We start from the raw sequence: 25,786 nt of genomic DNA, 5'->3' as shown, positions 1-25,786 counted from the left end.
AGCTATATTATATAAAACAAGTACAAGTTACCCTGAGGCTGAGCACCTATCAGATTTTAACTACCAAATCAGACCAGACCATATATGCTGATTTCGCTGAATATCAAACCAAACCAAATTAAATGGTTAGACCAGGTCGGTAACAGTTCTATTAAACCTGATAACCCGATATTTAAATATAAGTGTACCAAACAGTCCTGCGTAAAGGCAGAATTAAGCTGCTATGAAAATATATTGAGTACTAGAAAATGGAAAAGAAGACACTCCGGGAAATAGTTTCCAGTGTAACAAAAATATGTCAAATTCAATACACACTGCTTAGTGCCCCAATTTAAGTAAATTACATAACATTTAAAAGATATGAAATCTGATGCCCAAAACAAAACGCACAGAAACAATAGAGCATATTCACTGCAGCAGCAGACCAGCAGATTCCAAAAGAAATAGCTATGCATTCTCCTCCTAGTCCAACTCCATAGCAGCATCCCAATCTGAAACAAGAGAAAAGTTTAATTACTAGTAAATAGCATGGTGTATATAATTTAAGAAACATGATATGGTACTATAATTAAATGTCGAGGAACAGGATAACCATGGTATTGTTTTACATCCGGACAAAATAAGTCACTTTAATCAGCATTGATATAAAAGAGTAACGGAATTTGTTCTACAAACTGCTATTTGATATAACAAATGTGGAAGTACCAGATATAACGTAACTTGATGCATTTTAGAGCAATAATTCAGTCGATGCAATTACAAGATACCTTCAGCAAACTCTTCATAATTCTCCCATTCCAATAGCATATCAAGTAGGTGCATTGATTCTTCTGGAGACTTAAACCAATTTTGCGCACAAATTAGACAATCAAGGGTTTTGAGATAGACATATTTAAGATAAACATACATAAATATAAGACACGTCATATCATACTATATATATAAATATATTAATTTATATTTGTAAAGATCAGGGTCGGTCTTAGTGGTCGGTATAAAAATGAAAACCAGATTGAACCGTAAAATAACAGTTGGTATCTAAATCAAATCAAACCACTTTAGAAAACCGGGAAAAAATGGTTTGGTCCGGTCCGGTGTGATCGGTTTGGATATTTTTTGCTCAGCCCTATGTTAACTTATATCAGAAGATCCAAGCAGAAGAGAAAAAATGTTCTTCTAGGACCGGTAGCCAAACTCCAAATACTAACCCAGTATCTTCAATTTACCATAATTCCAACCCCCCCCCCCCCCCCCCCCCCCCAAAAAAAAAAAAAAAAAAAAACCTGGGCAGGGAAATTCTTACGCAGTTTGACTAAGTTATTTTCACAAAAAGAAATCTTATAACAGAACATCTTTCACATTGCCGAGAAAGTGAAAGAATCGGTGATAGATATGTATTGCGGCAGGAAACATCTGCCTTGACTAAAGCTAGTGGTATAAATACTGTGAATACCGTTATAAAGCAAAAGAAAACAAAGCAATACAGTGGTGCAAACATCTCTGAATGACATTTCTGAAATAAATTAGTGCGGGTTGGGGTTGGGGAGTAGACATTTAATTACAGAGCCAGAGCAAAGTGCAAACATCACAAATTGTTGTTCTGAAGATAAATAAGTGTGGGTCTGGGTTGAGGAGTAGACTATCAAAAGTCAAAACCTTCAATGTAGATACATAGATTAAAATTGTGGATTACTAGTGCGTGTTTGTAAGTCGGGAAAGGCTATATTATAATGTAAATTTGTTGATACCGAAGAGTAGGCGAAAGAATTTGACTATCATGTAATGGTAGCAATGCATTATATGCTACTTATAGCATTGGACTGTAGAATTGCAAGCCGATGATGGAATCTAAGAGGTTTAATTTTTATGAGCAAAAACTTAAATTCCAGATTGATATCTGATTAGTGATATCCAATTAAATAAACTCAGAAGTGCATGCAACAATATATTAAAAATCCCAGCAGGTTCAAACTACAACACTGATATACAGAAATTGTCCCTCTAAATGTGTTGTACTACATACACTACTATAGATGACCTGTATACATAGGAAAGATCTAAGAAAATAAACCACAATCAAAATAGTGAAATTATCATTTGCTTCAAACAAAAATAAAATAATGCCAGGAAAAAACAAATCAGTTAATGCCCTTCTCTGTGATTACCTATGATATCATGAAAATTACAACAGCCCAAAGTAATCCAGAAAGGATGCTGAAGATCACAAAGGGACAGAAGCAATGGTGCATTGTGACCAATTTGAAAAGGTTCCACCTTCCAACTATCCACATCCATCACTGGTCAAACTTCATCTCTGTATATCTGTAGAAAATATATATAAAGATATTTTAAGGGGCAATGCTAAATTAAATGACTACAATGCGAAATGTATACTGAAAATGCGGAAATCTTGGTAAGAAACGCCACAAGAACTTGCCTGCGAGGTTTGTTTTGTCTTTGCCCAAACTCATCAGTTGCAAGCTCTGCAAAGGAAGAAGTTATAGCACAGTTAAATATTTATATTACTCAAAAACAATTCAATAAAATATGCACAAAGGTATAGGTTGATACCTTGTTTCTGAGAAGACATTAAACCATTAGATGGCTTATTCATATTGTTTTCTTTGCTGCAGAAGAACATAAAGAGAAATTATATAGAGAAAATAAGCAGAAAGAATTGACGAGATAGTAACAAACAAAATGATTGATCAAATTCGGGTTAAACCTAAGTCCAATTCTGCCATATAAAGAAGAAATCCTGCTATATAAAGTAGGTGAAGTAGTAGGACTACAATAACCTTTTCTAAATTTCAAAAAATAAAAAAAAAATACCATTTGCTGGACTACATAACAACACTAACATGATACTCTGTTACTCAGGTAAAATGGATCTACACCATTAGAATAAAATTGATGACAATCAATTTTGATATGTCAACCATAATTCAATTTGGGCCAGTAACAAACAAAAATTCCATGATGTATTATATTTGGCACTAACCCTCATGATTGTACGATATTCATAAAATCTAGTACTCACCAGTGTTCTAAAAATATGCAAAAAAAAAAAAACGGAATTGGACATAAATTAAAATTAATTCGTCACATAGAGCTTATAGTTTGAATGTTATATGCTTTATCAGTAAGTAATTAGTCAATTATTCAAAAAAAATCTTCAGCGTTATTAAACTTTTATATATTTATACTGTTCAACTCTGTCAAAAAGTAAGTTGACTTAAAACATATTCTAATAAACAAACACTCAGACCTAACAAAACCAAATGCCACAAAATCCTAATCATAACCCATCCTCTTTGTGGCCTTCTTAATGCACCTAAACATGGATAGCCTGCTTATAATGAAATTTCACACAGAAATTGAAAATAATGGTGATTCTTTTTCATTATAAATTTGTCAAGGAATCGTTCCTTTTTCTCGATTGTTGTTCCACCTCCCAACTATCCTAGTCCCTCATTGAAGTTTCTTTACACATATTTCTGCTAGATCCATACATTTGACTTAATTTCTTAAGCTCAACTCTTCAAAAAAATTTCCTATCAATGCACAATTAATTGCTTAATTCATCCAAAACAAACATCCCCGCTAATGTTCATAACTTCATATCAGATAGTAGCATATAGCTTCCACTTAAGAGGGAAAGCTTAATGCACTTTCCAAAACACTTATAGTCAAAAGGAAACTACACGAGAATAGTGTATCAGATTACAGGGAAGAAGACAAAAGGGTAAACAAAAATCAAAGTAATAATTGATTAAGAATAATGCTGTATTTGAGTGCCGCCTGTGCTGTTAATGTATTCCTACGCTCAGATACCAACTCAGGTAGTCAGGTTCATTCTATGTTGTGTATTTAATGATTATTTTCTACATTTAACTAGACTCTAACCGATGTATATATAATGTTAAAACTACTTGTGCTACACATAGATCACATTTTTTCAGTTATCAAGAAGATAACCACATTAGCATGGAAATGAAAAGATTATACAGTTAGAGTCAGAAAATCTAAGTACAACACCAACCTTGAAGCACCATTCACAGAAGATACTTGGCCAGAAGGACGAGACTGATAGGTACCATCAACGGAAAGATAGGGGGAATTATATGAAGCACCTAAAGCCCCTGCAGGCCCTGCCAAAACTGGAAGCCTGCATTCACAAATATAATATAAGAAACTGCTCTTCAAATAATTATGAAGCCTGCAGAGTGATATAGAATATTAAAATTGGATGTGAATGATAAATCAAACTAATGATTTTCACAAACCGGTAAAGATAGATTTCAGAAGCAATAACAGACTAGGGCACTTTGTCATCAGCTTAAAGACCAGCAAAAAAAATAGTGATATGATTGATTTAATGTAATTCAGTAGCCTGACAGAGTGACCGATTATTATATGAAAAAACTATTTAAAAGTAGCAACACAAAATCAACTAACTATTTGATTGTTGACATCATCGTTACATCTATAAGTTTAAACAAAGATATCCAGCTCCAGAAACATTTCAAAAGATTAAACATACCATGTCATCTCAGAATTCCCCGACCCAGGATTATTCACATATCCCGGGAATGCCATACCAACAGCAGGAACCCCCATTCCACCTGGATGTTGACCACCAAATTGCATAACTGCAATTCAATTCCACCAAATAAGAGAGTTTACTAAAATAAATCTAGTGCTAATATAATTTAGAAGGGCCCACAGATGTCAACTGATAACTAATTTAAATTTATAACCATATGTTGACCAAGAGAAATACTATTACCGACTCTGTTCCACTAACAAATTATCAAAAACTTGGTATCAGAAGCAGTACTACCTGGCAAGAAAGTTGGCATGCCAGGAAAGTTAACATCACCATGGCTGCTAGGCAAGCCTCCAGAAGCTCCAATAACCTGAGCCCCACCGTAGGAGAAAGACCCCCTTCCATTAACTTCAACACTCTTTCCTTTGCCAATCAACGCGGTATTTGATTTACTTGATTCCTGAGAAGACCTGGTTTCTTTAAATTCAAAAGAATTAGTTGTGAGAGCTGAATCTGGTGATAAGTAAGCTTGAGTCCGCTGCCCCAACTGACGCCCAGAAGCTTGAAAGGAACCCTGATGTGTTTGAGCAGGAACTTGCTGGCCATTGCGATGTTGAGTTGGGTAAGGGACTCTTTCGATGTGATTATGAGGAGTTGATTGATATGCCATCTTCTCCATGGGAGTTTGTACTCTGCCCTGAACTCGTGAATGAGGATATTGTGAAGAATTAGTCCACGGGGACACTGACACTTGCAATTGTGAGCTATTCAATGGCTTCCCAGTCTGTGCAGGGGCATGATCGTCAATATAAAGCTTGTTCATGCCAACATCAGCTAAGTTCTTATCACGCATCGTGCTGGATGAAGACATGGAAAAACTCTCATCAGAAACAGATGACTGCAGGTTCCGGTGGAGTGGTGCAGCTGGACCATCCCTTTTCTGAGTCAAACTGATTTCTTTCTTCGAAGAAGCTGAGGGATAAAATGGGGGAGAGGCAGAATTCAGGCTGGAGGACACGTGTCTTTTAGCTGAGTTTTGGTCAGATTCTCCAGTTGACGGGCGTTCTGATACTTTTGTAGTTGTAGCATGGTGACCTTTATCTGCCGACTTTGCATGTCTATTAAGATGACAAAGCACAATTAATTTACAATAATATCTCAGCGCACAGTAAATCACATCTTAATAAAAATTTCTACTCACATTTTTTTTTGTATTGGAACCTCATTCCAATAAGATTGATATCTTCTAGGGCCTCTCCCTCTTACACCCTTAGGTGCATTGTTCTGGTTCTTGGGTGCAGTGTCCGGGTTCTTGGGAGCACTGTTCTGCAGCCGACTGTTCTGATTGTTGGGCACATTGTTCTGATTATCATTGTTAAACATTTTAGGCCTGTTATCTCGTGCATAACTACGTTCTTCTCCTTGAACTTTGCCTCGGCTCCGATTACGTCCTCTAGATGCCTTCCTCCCCTGTAAAAATACAAAGAACATATCAGAACATCATAAAAAAATATCTTCTAAACATAAATTGAGAATGAAGACACTAACACCATCCACCTCTTCACGGCGCCTTTCTTGAGTAGTTATCTCCTCGAAGAACTTGTCATGTCCCCATTTTCTATCATCCCTTGATTCCCACAAATTTCTTCCACCAAGGTTCCGCCTGACAGTTATATGTAATAAATCAAAAACCAGAACAGAAGTAATTATATATGTAATTGCAAAAAGTAACATATATACAACCATATTGCATAAATTACCTATAATTCTACACAAAAACTTTTCAATTATATAATTATAGGTAAAGAAATAAATTACCTATGATCCTGCACAAAAACTTTTTAATTATATAATTATATGTAAAGAAAAATATGGACAAATTAAGACATCCTCAAATGTAATAGATGCAGAATATCACAAAAATAATTAAATACCAAATAATCTGTATTGTAGTTGGGATGTAAATGTCTCGTGGAAAGATGTCAGGAATAGCATAGACCGGTGTAGCAGGGATTCGTCACTTGGATGAGGAACCTCGTATCCCAAGTGCAGGGATGCGGGAGTGGGCGCATATCAACGTTTTTCAGCTGTAGGATTCGCTGGGGTGCGCGGGGAAGCAGGAAGGGGGCGGAGGGGTAATATATGTAATTTTACATAGGCATAGAGTAATAGGGTCAAAGCTGCAAATTTATCCGTTGGATAACATATAGTCGAGCATCTCAAATTCAACCTACCTAATGCTTTGTTCCTGGTTTTGATATATTTATCATCGAACTTCAAATCGCTTAAATCAACCTAGGCAGCTAATATCATTATGTAAGTAGATATACAAGGAAACATATTAATAAGCATTGGTCACTTGATTGGATTAGATATTAATCGCGCCACAAATTCTCATGTGTATACTATATATGGAACTGGAGTTCTCCATTCTGATTGCCAAGATTAAACCACCACATTTCCTTTAAGTCCAGATCATATAGAATTGTTAAATCCTCAATACCATTAAGTTCGCTAATTGAGTAGGGGTGAATAAAGGCTGTATGTTTAAAAAGAGAAGCTGTACATCAGTAATAAAAGGTCAGAGAATAAAGGGGAATGCAAGGACATTACGAGCTTATGTTAGTCGGTGATCTAAGGGGAGATAATGTAACTAAGAAGTAGAATCTAAGCCATTCTAGGTTAACACGATCCCTATTGATTATCCAAATCTCTATTCCTGCAGAACTCCTTAAACAAACCCACCCCCTCCATCTTGCCCTATATAAATTAACTTTCCATTACTATCCTACCAGCAGAAACCACTTACTATACATATTCCTAACGCCAGTAATATAATCATAAAACAAAAGCATGCACCCAATTCAGCAATTCTACATACATGCATTCAACAAAATCAATATAACTCATCACAATTAAACCCTGAACCCATACCTATGTCGACCACCACCACGACCAGACCCATCACGAAACCGATCATCATGCATATAAAAAGCACCAGCAGTCGGCACAGCGAACGGCTCATTCTCCTTCTTCTTCTCCTCCCCAACCACCTCTTCCCCTTCCACCGGCCGTTTATCCCCCGAAAACTCCGGTTCACCTTCTTCAACACCTCCAGCAACCTTCACCTCACTCTCTCCAATCTCCACCTCCACCTCATCATCTCTCTCCACCTCTTCCTCATCAAACTCACCACTCCCCTCACTCTCCTCATAATACTCCTCAACAGCACCTTCAGATTCACTCTCCACCACTCTCTCCTCGTCTCTCTCCTCATCTCTCCCATCTCTCTCGTCTCTCTCGTCTTCATCGTCACTCGCTTCTCTCCGACGCGCAATCAAAGACATCTTAGACTCCTCTGGATCACTCTCGTACTCCAATTCATCTTCAACAACACTCGCCATCAAGCTGTAAACAATAGACCCTAGCTTTTGTGTAGAGATTGAGAGCGAGAGAGTGAAATTAGGGTTTTGAATTGCTTGATTTTGTGTGACAAGAAAAAAGAACCCTAAATTATTTAGTACTCTGGATTAGGAACACGAGAGATTATATAGAGATATTTTTATATATCAAAAGTATTTTTAAAATTCATATATGCATACGCATTTATTATTAACTAGTTTACTCATTATTATACTCCTTAAACTGTTGAACATATAGATTCATTTTTATATTTGAAAAAGTAGAACAAAAAATTATGATATTACTAATTAATCAGAAAAAGCACCATATTTTTTCTCAGGAAAAAATACCATATTTTTATTGGCGATCAAATAAAAAACACTTTTAAAATAAAAACTAAAAACCGATACGAGTTGGTGATATTCTCAATACAATTTATTGATATTCTCTTTAAAATTTAATAATATATGTTGCAAAAATTGGTAAAAATCTCCAAAAGTCAGCAAAACCTCCAGATCTGTACTTGTTATCGATTCTGGGAGTAATAACGACGGTGGAGATAGCAGAGTAGATGGACATGGAAGGGCGTGAGCATAGAGAGGATGGGACGAGACAAAAACAGGACGGCGGAGGAGGCGGGGCGACAACAGAGGCGGCTGAGACGATGGAGGAGGTAGACAACGGGATGAGCTGTGGTTTCAGGAGCGTAACTTCGTTGGAGTCGTGGAAGATAACTGGGGTTGCAATTAAAAGGCGAAGATGGGAGGAAAGATTGGAGAAGAAGGTGGAGGTATTGGTTATATATGCCTTAAAATTTAGTGATATTTGAGGTGGGTTTTTAGTTTTTAAAATGAAGATGTTTCTATATTAGATAGGGTAAGACTCTATTTTTATTTATATGTTAGATAAAAATAAAATAAATAATCATAACATTATATAAAGCAATTTAAAAGATTTATTAATTGATCTTTAGATGAGTGCAAATGGGGGCGCGCGTAAGGCCCAAAAATAAGGATATTGGGTGAGGATGTGGATGAATTGGGGTGGGCCGACTTGGGCTACAAAATTAGGCAATTCTTGGGTTGGACTTTGTTAGATCTACTCTACTTGATTTCCTTTGATTTTTTATAGACCATGCTCAAAATAACAGATCCAAACTTATCTTATCTTGATCTTAGGAATTAGAATAATAAAATGATAACTCATTTTAGTATCATGTGGTTTCGGGAGAATTGATCACGGAGCATGATATCAAAGCGGCGTTCAAGAGAAAATTATGTTCCAAATATGGGCTTTCGATTTAGGGAGAGTGTTAGAATAACAAATGATCCGAGGGATTATAGTTTGTTGGAACCAAACAGAAGAAGCAACAGCTAGAGACAAACTAGCTCTGCTTATACTAATGTTGTCTAACTTGGCCCGTGAAAAGCCAACTGGCTAGCCTGGATAAAACAAACCAATGGTTGCATGTGATTTTTCCAATCATATCTAGCATTCTTTTCTATAAAAGCAGCCCTCTATCTTCACTGTTGAACCAGTTCAAATACTTAGTTGTAGCTGGCTCAATTGAAGAACAGATCAATGGAGGGAGGGAAATTAAGATCAGTAGTTCTAGTAATGGCAGTGACAGCTGCTCTGTTAGCCGTGGGACGAGCGGGCGACACGGGCTCTTTCAAGGACTGTTACATAAAATGCTATGTGTTCTGCATAATTGAGCCTTCTCAGACTCTTTGTTCCTGCACTACTCAGTGCTTCAAGAACTGCATTCTCCCTGGTGGTGACAGTAATGTGGCTTCTGTCCAACGCAGAGTTGATCGCGTCGATGATTCTAATCAAAACCACGCCTTCTGTAAGCTTGGTTGTGCCTCGTCTCTGTGCTCCAATATCAGTACCAACAAAAATCCCAGTAAGTTATTACTATGATCAGTAAATATCAGTTCATCTACTTATCATTTTGGCCAAGGCCTTCTTGTTATGAATATTGTATTAACTTGTGTCGGATTTTGGGTCGTGTCTATCAGATGCCGATAATATGGAAAAGTGTGTGGGATCTTGTTCTCAGAAGTGCGACAACACCTACTCATCAAATACATCATCCCCTTGATCAAACTAGGGAGGTTTTGCTCTGCTACTCTAAGGATTGTTATGCCTCTTTGTTTCTCTTCCTTGATTTGTGGTATTCATGTTTCTCAGATTTGATTTTTGTCGTAATTAAATATATTGATGAACTAAACGGATGCTCCTGTAAATTCCACTTGCTTATGCTTATAAGTGAGAAGTAATTTATAAATGAAAATTAATTTTTAATTTATGTGTTTGAATGAATTTTTTGGATATTTACCGTTATCTGATATAAAAATTATTAAAATTATTCATATAATAATAACTTATTATAAAATACTGTTTAAAGTGGCAACTTACAAACGATAAAAATAAGTTATTTCTTATTTGTGATTTCTAAGTCCAGCCTCACACCTCTTAAAGTTGAGAGCCAAAAGAGGTGGTAAAATTAAAGAATAATAATTTGGGATATCCATGCGACCACCCGTGAACTGTAAAAAGACTAAACAACATCACAGCTTAGGGGTCTTTGTAGAGTAAATGTTCACATGCTGTGTTATGAGTTACTAAAGGACCCACAAATTTCACAAGACGAATAAGCTTTAATCCTGTTTTTGAAGAATGAAACATACTATCTTCTTTTTTGACGAAGAACCATACTATCTAAATGGCATCATAATCATCGTAGAGGGTTGCCTCACTCCAAAAATTTGTACATTTCACACAATTGACAGTTCTGAATCCGGAAAAGTTCAACTAACCTGGTCGATAACAAGTAAAAGTAGTAAAAAGAATCAGTATAGCCATGAAAACGTTCTTAACCCGAGTCATTCCATTCCCTTTTCAGGGTTCTATGATGTAAATCGCGCAAGTGCTTACAAAAATTTCCTTACACTCAATTTAACGAGAAAATTATACATGAGAAACTCAACAACTTTCTGCTTAACTTGGTACATTTGTCAACCAACTGCTAAACAGGCCTGCAAAAATGCAATCCAAACATTCCTATAGGTACTATTGACCCGATACCTAAAGACGACTACACCTATACAAAATGTTGATAAAAGCTATATAACAATAAGCACGTCCCTATAAACTAATTCTATATTCGCTGCAATCAATTACAAGTGATCTAGTTACTGATGTTGTAAGTACTCTATATCATGCTACTCTGGCAAAATGCGATGTGCTACAAATCACTTCACTGGGATCAAACAATAATCGGAAATTTTAGCCAGCTGCAGAAAAACCTGGAGAACAGAGATACCTGTATGCTTAAACTTTATTATTGAAGAAAACAAAAGTGAGATGAGTCATGAATATTCTGAGAATAGCAGCAAATGAGGAAACAAAGACAACTAAATCCCTAACACCAAAGATCAACAGTAAGCAGTATAATATAAAACAATTACAAGCTAACCTATATAAAAAGATCGAAGCAGAGGAGAGAAAAATCCAATATCTTCATTTACCAGGACCCCCCCCCCCCCCCCTCCCACACACAAAAACACACACACACACACACACACACACACACACAACCAGACCGTGAAATTCTTAGTCTGATTTAGATAAGTTATTCACACAAACATCTTACAAGAGAACAATTTATAAAGTCGAGTAAGTAAAAAGAATAGTTGATATATAGTATGCACTATGCAGCAGGAACCATCTGCCCTGACTAAAGCTAACAGTCTAAATACTGTGGAACCGTAATAGAGCGAGAGTGAAGAGGGCAACACAATGGTGGACACATCTTTAAATGCCGTTTCTAAGATAATTAAGTGGGGCTGGGTTTGTGGAGTAGACATTCAATCTATGTTACCCCAATTCTTCATTTTGCCTCAAGTACCCGTGACAGACACTCAACAGTCAACACTCGAACATAGTTATGGACACTCCTTATTTCAGGCAAAAAAATACATATAATTTTTTTAAAATATTTAAAGTCCGACTCTCAGACACATGTCCATATTGGACACTTTTAGCCGAGTCCGGGTAAAATAGCATTCAATTATAAAGCCAGAGTAAACACAGTGAGTGCAAAGTGCAAACATGTCAGATTCTTCTTCCTAAGATAAATAAGTGTAGGTTTGGGAGTAGACTTTCAAAAGTCAAAAAATATCATATAGATACATGGATCAAAACTATGATTTATTAGTGTGTGCATCGAGACAAGCTATATTATCACATAAACTTGTTGATACTGAAGGGCAGGCGAAAGAATTCGACTAGATCTTTTAATCATAGTAATGCCTTTTATGCTGCTTATATCACTGGACTGTAGAAATGCAAGTTGATGATGAAATCTTAGATATTTAATTTTTACCAGCAATAAATTTAAAAGGGCTGTCACACGCCCAACCAATTGCTTTAGGCTGACGGTTTCCCAGTCGTACCCAAATCTTCATCAGCTTCGTTACCATTGACAAGTACCACGCCATCTGTAGAGTCAGGATCCACCACAACAGCTTCATCTTGACCCTCTTGCTTATTTTGTATTTTTCCGTTCTGTTCTGCCAGCTGAGCAACCATATAAGAAAAAAACAGGCTTCAGTCTCAATCTAGAACTATAATATCAAATTTCAAATAAAAAACAATCAAACCAAGAAAGCCAGATGGTTTCAAGTATAACATAAGAAAATGACAGACCATTTTTCATCTCATTTTGTCCAAAATTAACAAAATCCTTCATTTAAAACTGTAAAATGTCGTGGCATTTTAAGTTTAGCCTTGCATCCAGACTTAAATAATACAGTAGGCAGAGAGAATCTGTAACAAGACTCCAACAGACCCAGTTCCTACCCCTCCTATTCCTCCCACATGGAATATTATACACCATGTGAAAGTATGAACAAAATCTTCTTTAAAAGATCTCCTTTTAAAATGTATATTAAATTTTGGAACATGTGAAATTTATGAAAGCAAAAACCCAATGGTATTAATCAGCAATTCTTTCTAATAGGTGACACCAGCCCTGGGCCAAGAGCCAACCTTCACATTTTACAGGAGGGGCCTGAGAAGAACTAGTAAGGGGCACAGAAGCAGTGGTAAATGATCCATGTGAGCATCCTCTATAATTTCAGCCAAGCACCCAAAACAATCCGAACATTATTGTTTCGGCATAGAAAAGGTTCATCTAAACTATACGAGAATTATTCTTTCATTAAGCATAAAAAAGGTTCATTTAAACCATACGAGACTAGGGGTGAATTAATCATGGTTATAGTCAGTCCACGTACAAGAATCTAATAAACAAAAGGTCCAAAGCATGACTCAGACGAATGACATTGAAATATTGGTGTATTTACAGTCACTGGACCCTGATATGAGATACATGCAATATATGTATGAAGACACATGCCCTGTATACCTCATAATCCGAGCCTCCATTTTCAAGTGTTTCCTCATGGTCCATTTGCATGTTTCTAAAAGCTTCCACGAGACTGGCATTGGATCGGTTGGCAAGGTTCATATACTCTGCTGCTGGAGGATAATTACTCCTGCAAAGCAATTAGGAGAAAGTACATGTATACCTCATCATTCAATTGTCATAAATAATAACTAATAAAATATGTTCAGCTATAATATTGCTCTAAGTATATATATACTATACTATTACAGAAGAAACATTAAGAGTTTAGGTCTCGGCATTTGGGCCTATTTGCGGGCCATTTTATTTTATACTCGCTCTGTCCCAGCAAATTCTTTACGTTACTTTTGGCACGCATTTTGAGGCTCCTATAAAGTATAGTTCTATAATATATTTTTTTAAAAAAATCCCCCGAAAAAAGTTTGACATTTAAACTTTTATTCAAAAAAAATAAATTAAAAAAACATTATGGAACTATACTTTATAGGAGTTTCAAAATGTGTGCAAACAGTGAACGTAAGCAACCTGCTGGGACGGAGGGAGTAGCATGTTTTAATGAGTCATTTTGATTATAACTAATACACATTTTCACATTCTCATTAAAACATATATCTAGCGCATATTTCTTTATAAGCCTTTTAACAGGCTTAATTATTAGAATCTTATATAATATATCAACAAATATACCTGTTTAATATACCCAATTAAAAATATATTGAGCCAAACACGTTTATTAATTATTTAAAATCTACCTTAAATTGAAAAACACATATCATTCTATCATAAATGTATCTTTAAAATAAAATCAAAAATAGGCTATTGTTTCATAGAGAACCATCTTTATATAGAGTCCCGTAGTGAACCCTTTGTTTCTTACTTTAAAATCTCATTAACAATTTTAAGATTAGTCATACTTGAACATAAAATTTGTATGACTTACTAATCATACATATAACATGCACAAACAATTTATACATACAATCCAAGCAAAAAAATTGATTTTTAAATCTGGTTCTACTCTAGAACCACTTTGGACGAATATGATTCCACTGTTAAACTAGTTTTATGATTAATTTTCAACATTTTATGGAGGAAAAATGACAACTTTATTTTTCGGTTTATGTATTTGATGAATAATGAGATTGATACATGTAATTTGTGAGCAAACATAGGTGTTCTCTACTAGACTCTATATAAGGTGGTTCTCCATGGAGTGTGACTAAAAGACAAAATATATTATAAGCCACCAACCCACGGGCTACAAGCTAGTTTATTATAAAAGTGACAAGGATGCAAGAACCATAATGATAACTAATCAAAAAAAAGGGGACTTCAGTCAACATAAATTAATAAAGCAAGAGAGAGTGGGTAATACCTTGTATCTGCAACTTTTGATTCAACACCAAGTGCAACTTGCCAGTCCTCAAAGAGGTTCGGGTACTCTTCAGGATCAGCCAAAGATTCCGCAGCTTTCAGGTTAACCTGATGTTTACAGCTTAGCAGGTCAAAATTATAAATACTTGATACAACAAAAGAATGATGCTTTCTAAAGTTTTATCACATACAAAGGCATACTGCTAGAATACCAAACTTGTTTTCATTATGATAGTTTTGCCAATCATTTTTTACCAAAAGGAATAGTAATTATATGTATAAGCCATGCTTTAGCACCCACGCAAAAGAGAGAGTAGGACAAAGAGGTCTTGCTTATGTGAGTTATATATATACGTAATAGTCTTCAAAGCATTGCCATGCCACTGAACAAAGAGGAGCAAATTTTAGGTACAGCTAAAAGTTATATTTACTCCCTCCATCCAAATCATATGAATGGTTTACAATTAGGCTTCCAACAGTACTCTGCATTAATTTTTTGAGTTTTCACTTTTATATAAAATTTTGGTGTCTATTATTCAAAAATCAAAAGAGAAAAGATACCAAAGTATTTAATGTATAAGATACTTATTTCAAATGCATAATTTTTGCATACCAGATTACCAGCCATTTGAATCGGAAAGGAGGAAGTATTGAAGACCAATTTAGGTCCAGTTATATCAGGTATAAACTCAAGACTAATTCAGGGCCATTTATATCATGTATAAACTGAAACAACAAGGTAAATGTCCCAAACGTTAGTAATATTGTTAGCAGTTTTTACAGCACGTACATGCATCCTTCTTTTGCCTCCATTTTTTTGGGTAATTTTTAAATATATAGAGAGAGAGAGGCTTGATGCTCCTGAGTACGTACTCACCTAAGTTACACAAGTACAAAGGCATTTTAATGTGAACGCCAGGGGGCGATTATGTAATTTGAAGGATTTGTTTAAATAATTACAACATTACAATAATTTATACTATGTACTAATATAAGAGAAAAATGCTCCTAAGTACGTACTGAGGAGAGTTATATGAGTACATAGTATAAATTAATGGGAAATTTGTAATTATCTAAACAAATCCTTCAAATTACATAGTGGTCCCATGCATTCACAATTAAAAGCCTTTTTACTCGCCTAACTTAGGTGACTATGTACTTAGGAGCATCAATCAATCAATCTCTCTCTCTCTCTCTCTCTCTCTCTCTCTCTCTCTCTCTCTCTCTATATATATATATATATATATATATATATATATATATAGGGTCCTACTCCAATAGAAACCACTAGAATAGAAACTAAATGGAAACCAATGCGATTAAATAGAATGGTGCGGGTTTTGGGACCGGGATGGACCCAGAGATGGGCCTAGACGGGGTCTAAGTGGGGCCTAATAGGGCCGAGTCGGGGCCTAGTGGGACCATGGCGGGGTCAAGGTTTGGCTCTTTAAGACTGTCTGGAGCATGTCCAGGGCCTGTGAGGAGCCTTGGCGAGGCCCTAGCGGGCCCGGGGTGGATTGAGTGGGGGTGAGGGTGGGCCCTAGGTGGGTGATGACATATAGGGGGTGGGTGATGACATATAGGGGGTGAGTGACATGTGTGTGTGTGTCTATATATATATATATAGAGAGAGAGAGAGAGTCACACTCTATGGAGAACCACCTTATATAGAGTCTACTAGAGAACATCTATATATACACATAAAATTTTTATATCAATCTCATTATTCGTAAAATATATAATTAGTGAATCAAAAAATAAAGTTTCATCATTTTTTCTCCCAAAAAACGTTGAAAATTAATCATATTATACAAAATGGTTCTACAGTAGAACCATATTCATCCAGAGTGATTCTATAGTAGAACCAAATTTAAAAATCAATTTTTTTTACTTAGATTGTATGTGTTAAATTGTTTATACATGTTATGTATGATTAGTATTCTACATTAGAATCAAAATTTATGCATAAGTATGTCTAATTTTAAAATTATTAATGAAATTTTAAAGTAAAATCAAATGGTTCTCCACGGGACTCCATATAAGATGGTTCTCCATGGAACAATAGCCTATATATATATGCCATTGTTCCATAGAGAAGCATCTTATATGGAGTCTCGTGGAGAACCATTTGATTCTACATTAAAATTTTCATAGATAATTTTAAAATTAATCATACTTATACATAAAATTTGAATCTAATGTATAATTGTAATCATACATAACGTGCACAAACAATTTAACACTTATAACTTAAGTAAAAATTGTTATTTTTGAATTTGGTTCTGCTACAGAACCACTCTAGACAAATTTGGTTCTACAGTAGAACCATTTGAAATATTATGATTAATTTTTGATGATTTTGTTGGAGTAAGATAATAAAACTTTATTTTCTGATATGTTAATTAAAAATTTGATGAATGATGTGACTAATACATGTATTTTATGTGTATGGAGAGGTGTTCTCTATTGGACTCTATATAAGGTGGTTCTCCATAGAGTGTAAATATATATATAGCCTTAGAATTCTGTTTTATCGCTATCTAATATCTATGCATGCAAGCACACACTCAACACACTACATGTACATCAGCTAGCACTTATAAAGCTCAATAAAACGTGCAAAAAGGAACTAATTAATCACTCGCTTTTGCAATTTAACTAACACTTGTATCCATGATTCAACTGAAATAAGTTTAACCAACAGGAAACTCTCAAGTGTGGATAAATAAAGAACATAGAAAGACACCTTATTGAGATCTTTTCTCCAAAGTGCAACTATTTCTGAAACCTTGCTAGGTAAATAAGATCTTGCCATTAAAGCAGCCTCAGGTATTCGGTTGCTGCAAAGGAGATACATCCAAGATTAGCACTCTCACGACAGCACAATGAATTTCATGGATTTGTTTATGCCTACCTCTCAATTAACAGCTCCAGGCACTCTTCAACTTTACCTAACATAAACAGACAAAGAAAAGCGACATTGTTTCTCCCTTGCTCTTTAGCAAGCAATGCAAGTTTTAAGATTTCCTCAGCATCTCCTAAAGAAGAATACAGTAGTAACAATCCACTTAAGTCTTTTGCATGCTTTAAACATTCCTCAGCCATCTCCAACTGTAGCAATTAATAGTGAACGAGTCAATAGAAGAAATGATGGGATAGACTACATAGGTAGAGTTACTGAGAAAATTCCATAATTCTAACATAATGTTACACATCATTCTTTTGTTGATCACAAAAGAGAAAAGTTCCATAACAGAGAGGCCCCTTGTGCATGGTGGTAGGTAAACATCATTTAATAAACTTTCCAAGCACAGGAAAACACAAAGTAAGGATCCACTACGATCATATAGGACGCTTGGCTACATTCAATGAAGTGAAAATTGTAACAAGAATACAAGTATACATCATGCTGACAATAGCAAATGTAATCTAGCTTTAATATACAAGGCGAACCAATAAAAGACACATTAAGTCGAAGGTATCAGGATATACCATTCCAGTGGACATAGCTAATGCACCCAACTGTTTCCACTTGGACTCGCTCTGTGCTACACCAGCAATTTCCTGCAGAGTGCAGATGATATAAGTTGATAATCAGATATATTCACACAAACTCATTACGTCATCAGTTCCTTAAAGCATAGTAACATATACAATTTTTGAGCTTACACTTGACAGTATTACCTGAGCAATTTGTAGCTTACCGAGCTGAATAGCTAGCTCAAATCTGTAATCGGAGTCTGTGGCAACTTCTAGAGCATCTTCTACCATCCCACGCGATTCCAGGAACCGAGCCACGCTAAACATAAATTGCATGACATAAGCGCTAAGTTATTTTTTAGAAAACTTGTAGGAGGATCTTCATGTTTGCTAGTTAGCTCAAACCACAATAAGAGGGAAAGAAAACTGAGAGTTCGAACTTTAACTTTGCAAACCGAACTGGAATACAGGAGTACAATATATTGCTTAGACCATGTATTCTCTCTTTTTCTCAAATAGAGAAGATTGCCACTATGAAGAGAAATATATTGTTAGTGGAGCAGGCACACTCTAATCACCCTGTTCAAGAGTTGGCACACATCAAATATACCTATTAAGTTGCTCTTTTGGGATAGAAGATAGAAGTTCACTTGCTCGTTTCAGTTCATCACGCATCACAAGTGTCTTATACTTAATCAAGCTAAGAAGCAAGGTGTAACCAATCACACTGAGAGGAATATGGAAAGTAACTTGTTAGTACAATATTGCAGAAAACAAAAGCAGTCAATGCCTAGCTGCCAATTTCTCACTTGAACTCTTTATCAATAAGATACACTCTACTTTGACTGGCAAGATAGCCTAATAGGTACATAGGTCGATCCAGATGAAACATCGTGGTTACCTGCAGATTGAATTTCAATGAACAAGGTTCCAACGTGAACTGAATATAAAAAGTTAAATTTAACAAGCAGTACAAGTTCAAGCTTATATGATGCCCTACCTCACCACCAACACAGTAGTTTAGCCTCCATGAGGAATTATTGTACATGAAACAATCCCCAACCCAAATTCCAGTTCTGACTCGTTCATTTATCTCATAGAGAAGCTCAAATGCATCTTCTACCCCTCGTTCATCTGCAGATTTTCCACTCTCTAAATGCGCAGAAACTACATCACGCTGCCAATTTTAGAATTGAGTAGATTTATCATAACAATGTGACAAAAACTCATAGAAAGAAGGGTAGACTAAATTTGATATATATTGCAACTAGCAGAAAGAACAGATGATGGTCCTTACGTTGTACTTTAAAATGTAAAATGATGCATCACTGGAAATAGCCACTAGGTCCCCACTAGCCGCCCAGTAGAGATTCTGGAAAAGGTTTACATTAGAACAGAAAAACTCAGACTGACTTCTTACCCGATAGCAATTAGCATAACCATATAAAAATTTAAGAGGGAGAGTTAAGGGATAGCCATTGCTTACTTTGACATTTACATCAATACGTCGAATCAACCTGCACTCAGCCCAATCATAAAAGCATATAAAATCATTTGAGAACATTGCCAGTAAGGGCCCCCCATATATACGCTCAGCAGAAAATGTTGGACGGATGCTCTTCTTTTCCTGAAAAATTACTTTATTATCATTAAATTGTCCCAAAAATGTGATATAAAAAAACACTTTCACATACACAACTTGACTTGTTTTTTTCGAAAAACTCATTCACTGGTTTTTTCAGTTTTTTCAAAGGAGCCGCTGTTAAAGAGAGGCAAAAATCTGATTCAAAAAACCATCCCATTATTTTCATTTAATAGATAGCTGATAAAGTTAGCAGGAGATGGAAGGGCAAAAGAAGACCACTGCGCAAGAAAAACAAAATAGTTAAAGATGTTATATATAAAGATGAACTATTTTGCAAACCTGGAAGTTTTTATTGAAGATTTTAATTCTAGACGTACTTTCCCTAGCAGCATATTCTCCATCAGTAGACCAAACAATCTCCAGGGCAGAACCAAATGATCTATTTCGCCAGGCTAATGCTGTATACATGATATATTCACCATCTCCGCAGACCACAACATATCTTCCATTGGGGTTATGCTTCAAGCTCTGGATAGCAAAAGATAATAGCAAGTATTATTGGATTTGATCATAATTTCAGGGTACTGGAACATACATTTCAGCATTTGTCAGGTTGTCATTATATGGTGATAGTCTAGAGTCAAAAATTGAAATTAGATCATCCCTTTCCATTTGCGACATGAAATGATATCGGGCAAATAAAGCGGAAAAGAAACTCTGGAAAATTATAAATGGTACTCTCAAGATACCTAAAAGCGCCTTGTTGTAATCAAAAGATACGAGGAAAAAACAACTATGGTAATGAAAACAAAGATGAAAATGGTAAAAAGTTTCTATTAGCTCAATGGTAACTCACTTGTGGGTAAAGATCACAGGTACCCAACTCTTTAACTGCCAAGTGCAATCTTTCTCCATCAGTACCCTAACAAACCAAGTAAAAGTACTACAAAAATTATATGGAAGCTAGTTCAGATCAGCCATTATTGAATTTGCCCTACAGAACAAAGAAAAGATATTGACCAACGCAGACCTCATACTCTGCTCCCACACTTTTAATATTAACAGTTTGAATCTCATTATGCTTAGCCCATATAACTTTTCCACTGTTGTCCATACTAGCAACAGGTTCATCTCGACCAATTTTAACCATAATGGTTCCTTCATCATACCCAATTAACACCCTGAAAGCACGGTACAAAAGAACATATTGTTTCAGGAGAATGAGTATAATAAAATCATGAAAAAACCAAACTATTCTCTCACAATCTTGACATACTACATATAGAACATTTAACTTAAGTTTCCTTGAACAAGCTGCAAAGAATGAGAGCGGAATCGCACCATTTTTATCTATTAACATGGACTCGGAAAAATTTTCACTTAATACTCCACTAGCTGTTTTTTCTAAAACTGAAAAGCAAACATCAGGCCCAATTGCAAGGCTGTGCAACATTATCCTATACTTTAAGTAACATTAGCATACAAAAGTTATGAAAAACAAAAAATGCCATGTGTCAGGATCTCATATAGACCTTTATGGACTTGGCCCGTAGATGGACCTTATGAGCTATTAGCATATCTTTTCTGCCACAAACAATTCCTCAGTTGATCTTATACATATGAAGTTATGAACTGCTTTTAGGAACAGGTTTTGCAATATTCAAATGACGATGTGTGGTATCAGTCAGCTGCCAGCTAGATAGCTATGATTATGATTATTACAGCCACCACTGCTTGCATAACTAGTTGCATAATAGATACCATCTAAACAATAATATCTGAGCATAAAGTTGAAAATTCTACTGACCTTCTAGAACCTTTCATGTATCCAATAGCCCAAACTCTTTCAAGGCCATAGTTCAGTGCGTTCTCGAGCCTGCAAGAAAATATTTTAGCCTAAATTGATTGTTATACTACTGAACAGAGCGGAGAACGCAATCCTAATTCCTAGATGTTGTAGAAAGAACGGAAAAATTCATATTTTATTACTTATAAAAACAATCAGGGTATACAATAATAAAGTTAGGTTCAAATCATTTAACTCTAACTTCACGTGCTTGTATGCAACCAATCAAAAAACCAAATGCATGCATACATATACTGAACACATCTATAACATATCATAAACACCCTTGACAATCAAGAGTCTAAAGGACTGGTCAGAATACATTACATAGCAGGCATCCATAAATTTTCACTTCCTTTTTCAAGATTATTCATGGCGTCATGCTTGTTAGTCAAACAGTATAATTTTGGAGGCAGCACAAGACTACAATAACAAATTTGCTAGATTGGAGTTGTGCAGAAAGAATATGAATCATAAAGCAAAAAAAATAGCTGTATCGAAATGAAGAATGCTCTCCGGTGGCAAAAAGTATCATCTCAAGCCTAAAATATTATGATAAATTGTAGTGAGTCTAGTTACCTGTAAGTTGTTGAATGCCATATACGGACAGTGCCATCCTCAGAACCGGTTATTATAATGGGAAGTTCAGGATGAAAACATACTGCTGAGATATTGTGTGTGTGTCCTTCAAGAGTCTGGACACAACTTTTTGTCTGGTAATCCCATACCTATTTCATAGGAGTTAAGACACGTATTTCAACATTACACATTTTTATGTAGGGAAAAGGAGGAGGGGGCAGTAGAACACCTTGGCAGTATGATCATCAGACCCAGTTATGAGATAAGGTTTATCACCACCAGTGAAATAATCTACGCAATTGACACCTTTCAGATGGGCATCCAACGTGAAATTTGGGTCAGGCGAGCCAAGATTCCATATCTACAAGAGAAGACAATGTTGAAATTCGAAAGCCAGCATTTTAAGATATTTGGTTTTACAATCAGGTCAGATAAAATACCTTTATGGTACGATCTAGGGATGCACTGGCAAAGGTATTGGTGTCTTTCGGATTAATTGTCACTTGCATGACATAATGGGAATGACCTTCAAAAATTTGAGTACAGTTCCACCCATTCTCCCAGTCCCACAGCTTTATAAGCATGTCATCTGCTGAAGAAAGTATGTATGGAAGAGTAGGATGAACAGCCACACACCGGATATAATCTGTGTGCGCCTCAAAGACTTTAACTTTATCCATGGTATTGTAATTGTATACACGAATATGCATATCATCTGCTCCAGCTACAACCCATTGCTTGCGTGGTATGAATTTAGCTGACCTAACTGCAAGCAGAAAAAGTAGTATACATTACATCATTGCCAGTGTCCTCATCAAGAGAGAAGAATTTTTTTACAGATATTGCAGGTGTTAACTATATACCTGGTAAATCTGTCACTTCGAAAGATTTTGCCATTGTCTACAATAGCAAGATGAGTATTATTGAAGATTTGCCATAATAATCTAAGAATATGCAACAACCAAAATACACTGTGTATAAAAGTTGTTTAACATTTGAAACCTTAAATTTAAAAGCCCTAAGGAAAAAGGAACTGTATTTGTTCCGTAATGGGCACAAACTCATGATAGTCACCATAGCAAAATTATCCAATACCTGTGATTGGTAGTTCCATATACAAACAGTACCCGTGTATAGACTTGTCAGGACCCTGTTGCACCCACAGTAATACACAGAATATAAGTAAACCAAACAGCTTCAATAAACTACTGCCTACCAGTCTGGATTCACAAATTTTAGCTTCAACTACCTGCACTTACGGTATTGTGTGTTGGTCCTTTTACCAAAAAAAAACCCAAAACATGGCATTTGAATGAGGTAGCCCTCTTAACCACAATACCACATAGGATCCCTACAACTAGGGCGTATTTCTGCTGATACGGGATATGCATATACAAAAAGCATATTAACTTGTCATGCATTTGTATTACCTATTACCTCAGATTTCTTACTTTTTCCGTCAATACGCATTTGAAGATGCTTATAATTTTGTAAAATTTACATGGCAATCTGCACCAGGGGTGAAAAGTATCTCCATGATGTGCAACATGCAACACAAGATATGCACATATGTAAGACTGAGAAGTGTTTGTACATTGCATAGTGGTGTCACACTTAACTCGCATAGGGCCCTGTATGGAAGTTAGAGGTTTGGGCCAAATTAGAGGTTTTACTAGATGGATCATCTAATATTGGTGATTGATACTTGATACTTAGCGGATTGAAATAGCGGCTTGGACTCAATGAGCTAATTTTGAAAAAGCTAGCAAGAGCTTTTTCAGTTAGAAGGTCGTCATATGCACAAAAAGCTAATTTGACAACTATGTACCAAACATTTTCATTCAAAACAGTTAATGCAATCCGCTAATCAGAACATCTAATTCAAATTGCTAGTCAAAACAGCTAATTCAATGCGCTAATTGCCAAAGAGGGTCATATTCACCGCAAGTTTCACCCTCCAACTTCTTTTTTCACGTGATTAAACTCGTACAAAACCCCTAACTCTAATCTGGTGAAACATACTCAAAATATGATCATTAAATTAATTTCTCAACTGTTTTCTCGAAAACTCTACTTTGCCAGCCACAACTCAAATTTTTACAAACATTCGGTAAAAAAGCAACTGCATAAAATGACAAGGAAAGGTGAGTGTATTACTAACCATGGCTCGGTCGGGTGGAGATCGACAGACTTGACCCTGTCTGACCTATTAGCAACTTTCCTCTAAACCACACCAACAACAACAACAAACAACTCAACATAATTGCTCATAAGTCATAAAAACAATCACACTATCACAGAATCAAAAATAGAAATATAAAAGGTACCTTAATTTCAAGTCCGAGAGGCTGTCAATCAAAAAACAAAAATGAAAAAGTTATACTTGGAAGCATGATGAGATAATGAAACAATTAAGATGAAGAGAGGGAACTGACCATTATGAGAGATTGGAGTGGATATTGGTGGCCCGAGATGAGAGATTGAAGTTGCGGATTCAATATGAAAGCCCGGATGATGTTGCGCTGGAACTCAGAGTTGTGTTAAGTGCTGTCTGTAAACTGGAAGACCGGTGGAAGTACGAGGGAGACCGGTGTTTTAAGGTTTCGGTGTTGTGCGGGTGGGAGTGGGGCGCTGTTTTTTTTCCGCTCAATTATTGGATTCAGATTTTAAAAGGTTTTTTTTTCCATTTTTAAAATATATTTTTCATTTTTAAAATCCGCGGGTATCCGATTGAGGGCCGAGGGTATTCGATTTTAAATCCATTAAAATCTTGATGTATTTAATCGGAATTTTAAAATATACTACAAAATCTGGTGTCATTCAATTAAGATTTTAAATTATATTTTAAAATCCGATGGTACATTAAAATCTAATGATATTCACATAAAATGATGGATTTTTGTGGGATTCTTCAGTGTATTTTTAAAAAGGGTGTATTGGATTGGGATTTTAAAACATTTTTTTGCATTCATGAAATCCGGGGGTATTCAATTGGGATTGTTTGAACTCCATTAAAATCTTGAGTTATTTAGTTCGAATTTTGAATTATGCTACAAAATCTGTTTGTATTCAATTGGGATTTTAAATTATACTTTAAAATCCGATGATATTCAATTGAAATTGTTTAAAATCCATTAAAATCTGATGGATGTTTTTGGATTATATTTCATAAAGGGATGAATTTTGGGCATCCTCAGTGTATTTTAAGTTTTTTGAAATCCCACTAAAATCAATGGGATTTTGAAGCATTGTACTTAAATCATATAAACTCTGCAACATTTTACAAAATCAAAATCACATACAATCCATTAAAATCCACAGACTAAAAACAATACATTAAAATCCCAATCAAATACACCCCCGTAAACTTTATTGAAATCCCACCAAAAATCGTGAGATTTTGACATTTTATCAAGAATCCGCACAAAATCAAATCACAAACAATCCATTAAAATTCATAAACTAAAAACAATCTATTAAAATCTCAGTCGAATGCACCCGTCTCCGTCCATTAGCGTTTGGCCATTGCATTTTCCA

The 25,786-nt window shown here is 35.6% G+C and overlaps 2 protein-coding genes and 1 non-coding gene across 13 annotated transcripts; 1 reads left to right on the top strand and 2 right to left on the bottom strand.

The window, feature by feature from the left end:
- Window positions 1-198: 198 nt before the first annotated feature.
- LOC108223321 (protein MLN51 homolog) lies at window positions 199-8,093 on the bottom strand. Of its 8 annotated transcripts, none has more exons than XM_017397510.2 (11): window positions 7,484-8,092; window positions 6,107-6,212; window positions 5,751-6,019; window positions 4,844-5,667; window positions 4,544-4,652; window positions 4,043-4,168; window positions 2,572-2,627; window positions 2,438-2,483; window positions 2,166-2,322; window positions 768-837; window positions 199-491 (listed from the first exon to the last, which is right to left on the bottom strand). In XM_017397510.2, the coding sequence occupies exons 1-9, from the start codon at window positions 7,951-7,953 to the stop codon at window positions 2,295-2,297; spliced, it is 2,034 nt and encodes a 677-aa protein (XP_017252999.1). In that variant the 5' UTR covers window positions 7,954-8,092; the 3' UTR covers window positions 199-491; window positions 768-837; window positions 2,166-2,294. The 8 variants fall into 8 exon arrangements, with proteins under 8 accessions (XP_017252999.1, XP_063949428.1, XP_063949429.1 ...); XM_064093358.1 differs by having other exon boundaries at window positions 768-830; XM_017397507.2 differs by having other exon boundaries at window positions 352-491; window positions 6,098-6,212; window positions 7,484-8,093.
- A 1,620-nt stretch (window positions 8,094-9,713) lies between these two features.
- On the top strand, window positions 9,714-10,128 carry LOC108223151 (uncharacterized). Its single transcript, XR_010292089.1, has 2 exons — window positions 9,714-9,857; window positions 9,973-10,128. It is a non-coding gene; the product is annotated as an uncharacterized LOC108223151 (transcript).
- A 994-nt stretch (window positions 10,129-11,122) lies between these two features.
- Window positions 11,123-24,826, bottom strand: LOC108223150 (coatomer subunit beta'-2). Of its 4 annotated transcripts, none has more exons than XM_017397262.2 (25): window positions 24,685-24,826; window positions 24,577-24,597; window positions 24,411-24,472; window positions 23,345-23,399; window positions 23,113-23,149; window positions 22,690-23,015; window positions 22,479-22,610; window positions 22,250-22,398; window positions 21,632-21,700; window positions 20,855-21,005; window positions 20,681-20,746; window positions 20,164-20,352; window positions 19,726-19,866; window positions 19,537-19,611; window positions 19,240-19,416; window positions 19,049-19,140; window positions 18,850-18,966; window positions 18,444-18,558; window positions 18,252-18,323; window positions 17,674-17,870; window positions 17,506-17,599; window positions 14,761-14,867; window positions 13,386-13,515; window positions 12,342-12,535; window positions 11,123-11,262 (listed from the first exon to the last, which is right to left on the bottom strand). In XM_017397262.2, the coding sequence occupies exons 1-24, from the start codon at window positions 24,685-24,687 to the stop codon at window positions 12,386-12,388; spliced, it is 2,727 nt and encodes a 908-aa protein (XP_017252751.1). In that variant the 5' UTR covers window positions 24,688-24,826; the 3' UTR covers window positions 11,123-11,262; window positions 12,342-12,385. The 4 variants fall into 4 exon arrangements, with proteins under 4 accessions (XP_017252751.1, XP_017252750.1, XP_017252753.1 ...); XM_017397261.2 differs by having other exon boundaries at window positions 11,140-11,279; XM_017397264.2 differs by lacking the exon at window positions 24,685-24,826 and having other exon boundaries at window positions 11,140-11,279; window positions 23,113-23,193; window positions 24,577-24,598.
- Between the last annotated feature and the right edge of the window lie 960 nt (window positions 24,827-25,786).

This window comes from Daucus carota, chromosome 5 (assembly GCF_001625215.2).
Source record: "Daucus carota subsp. sativus chromosome 5, DH1 v3.0, whole genome shotgun sequence".
In the NCBI taxonomy this organism is placed as follows: Eukaryota; Viridiplantae; Streptophyta; class Magnoliopsida; order Apiales; family Apiaceae; genus Daucus; species Daucus carota.
This window is presented reverse-complemented; position numbering and strand designations above follow the sequence as displayed.

Coding starts and splice junctions, on each gene's coding strand:
- LOC108223321 (XM_017397507.2), bottom strand. CDS start 7,953: ATGGCGAGTGTTGTTGAAGATGAATTGGAGTACGAGAGTGATCCAGAG. Junction 6,020..6,097: donor GCCGTGAAGAGGTGGATGGT/GTTAGTGTCTTC, acceptor GTATTTTTACAG/GGGAGGAAGGCATCTAGAGG. Junction 2,323..2,437: donor AGACAAAACAAACCTCGCAG/GCAAGTTCTTGT, acceptor TATTTTCTACAG/ATATACAGAGATGAAGTTTG.
- LOC108223150 (XM_017397262.2), bottom strand. Junction 19,417..19,536: donor TTTACATTTTAAAGTACAAC/GTAAGGACCATC, acceptor TAAAATTGGCAG/CGTGATGTAGTTTCTGCGCA. Junction 17,600..17,673: donor CTGGAGCTGTTAATTGAGAG/GTAGGCATAAAC, acceptor TCTCCTTTGCAG/CAACCGAATACCTGAGGCTG.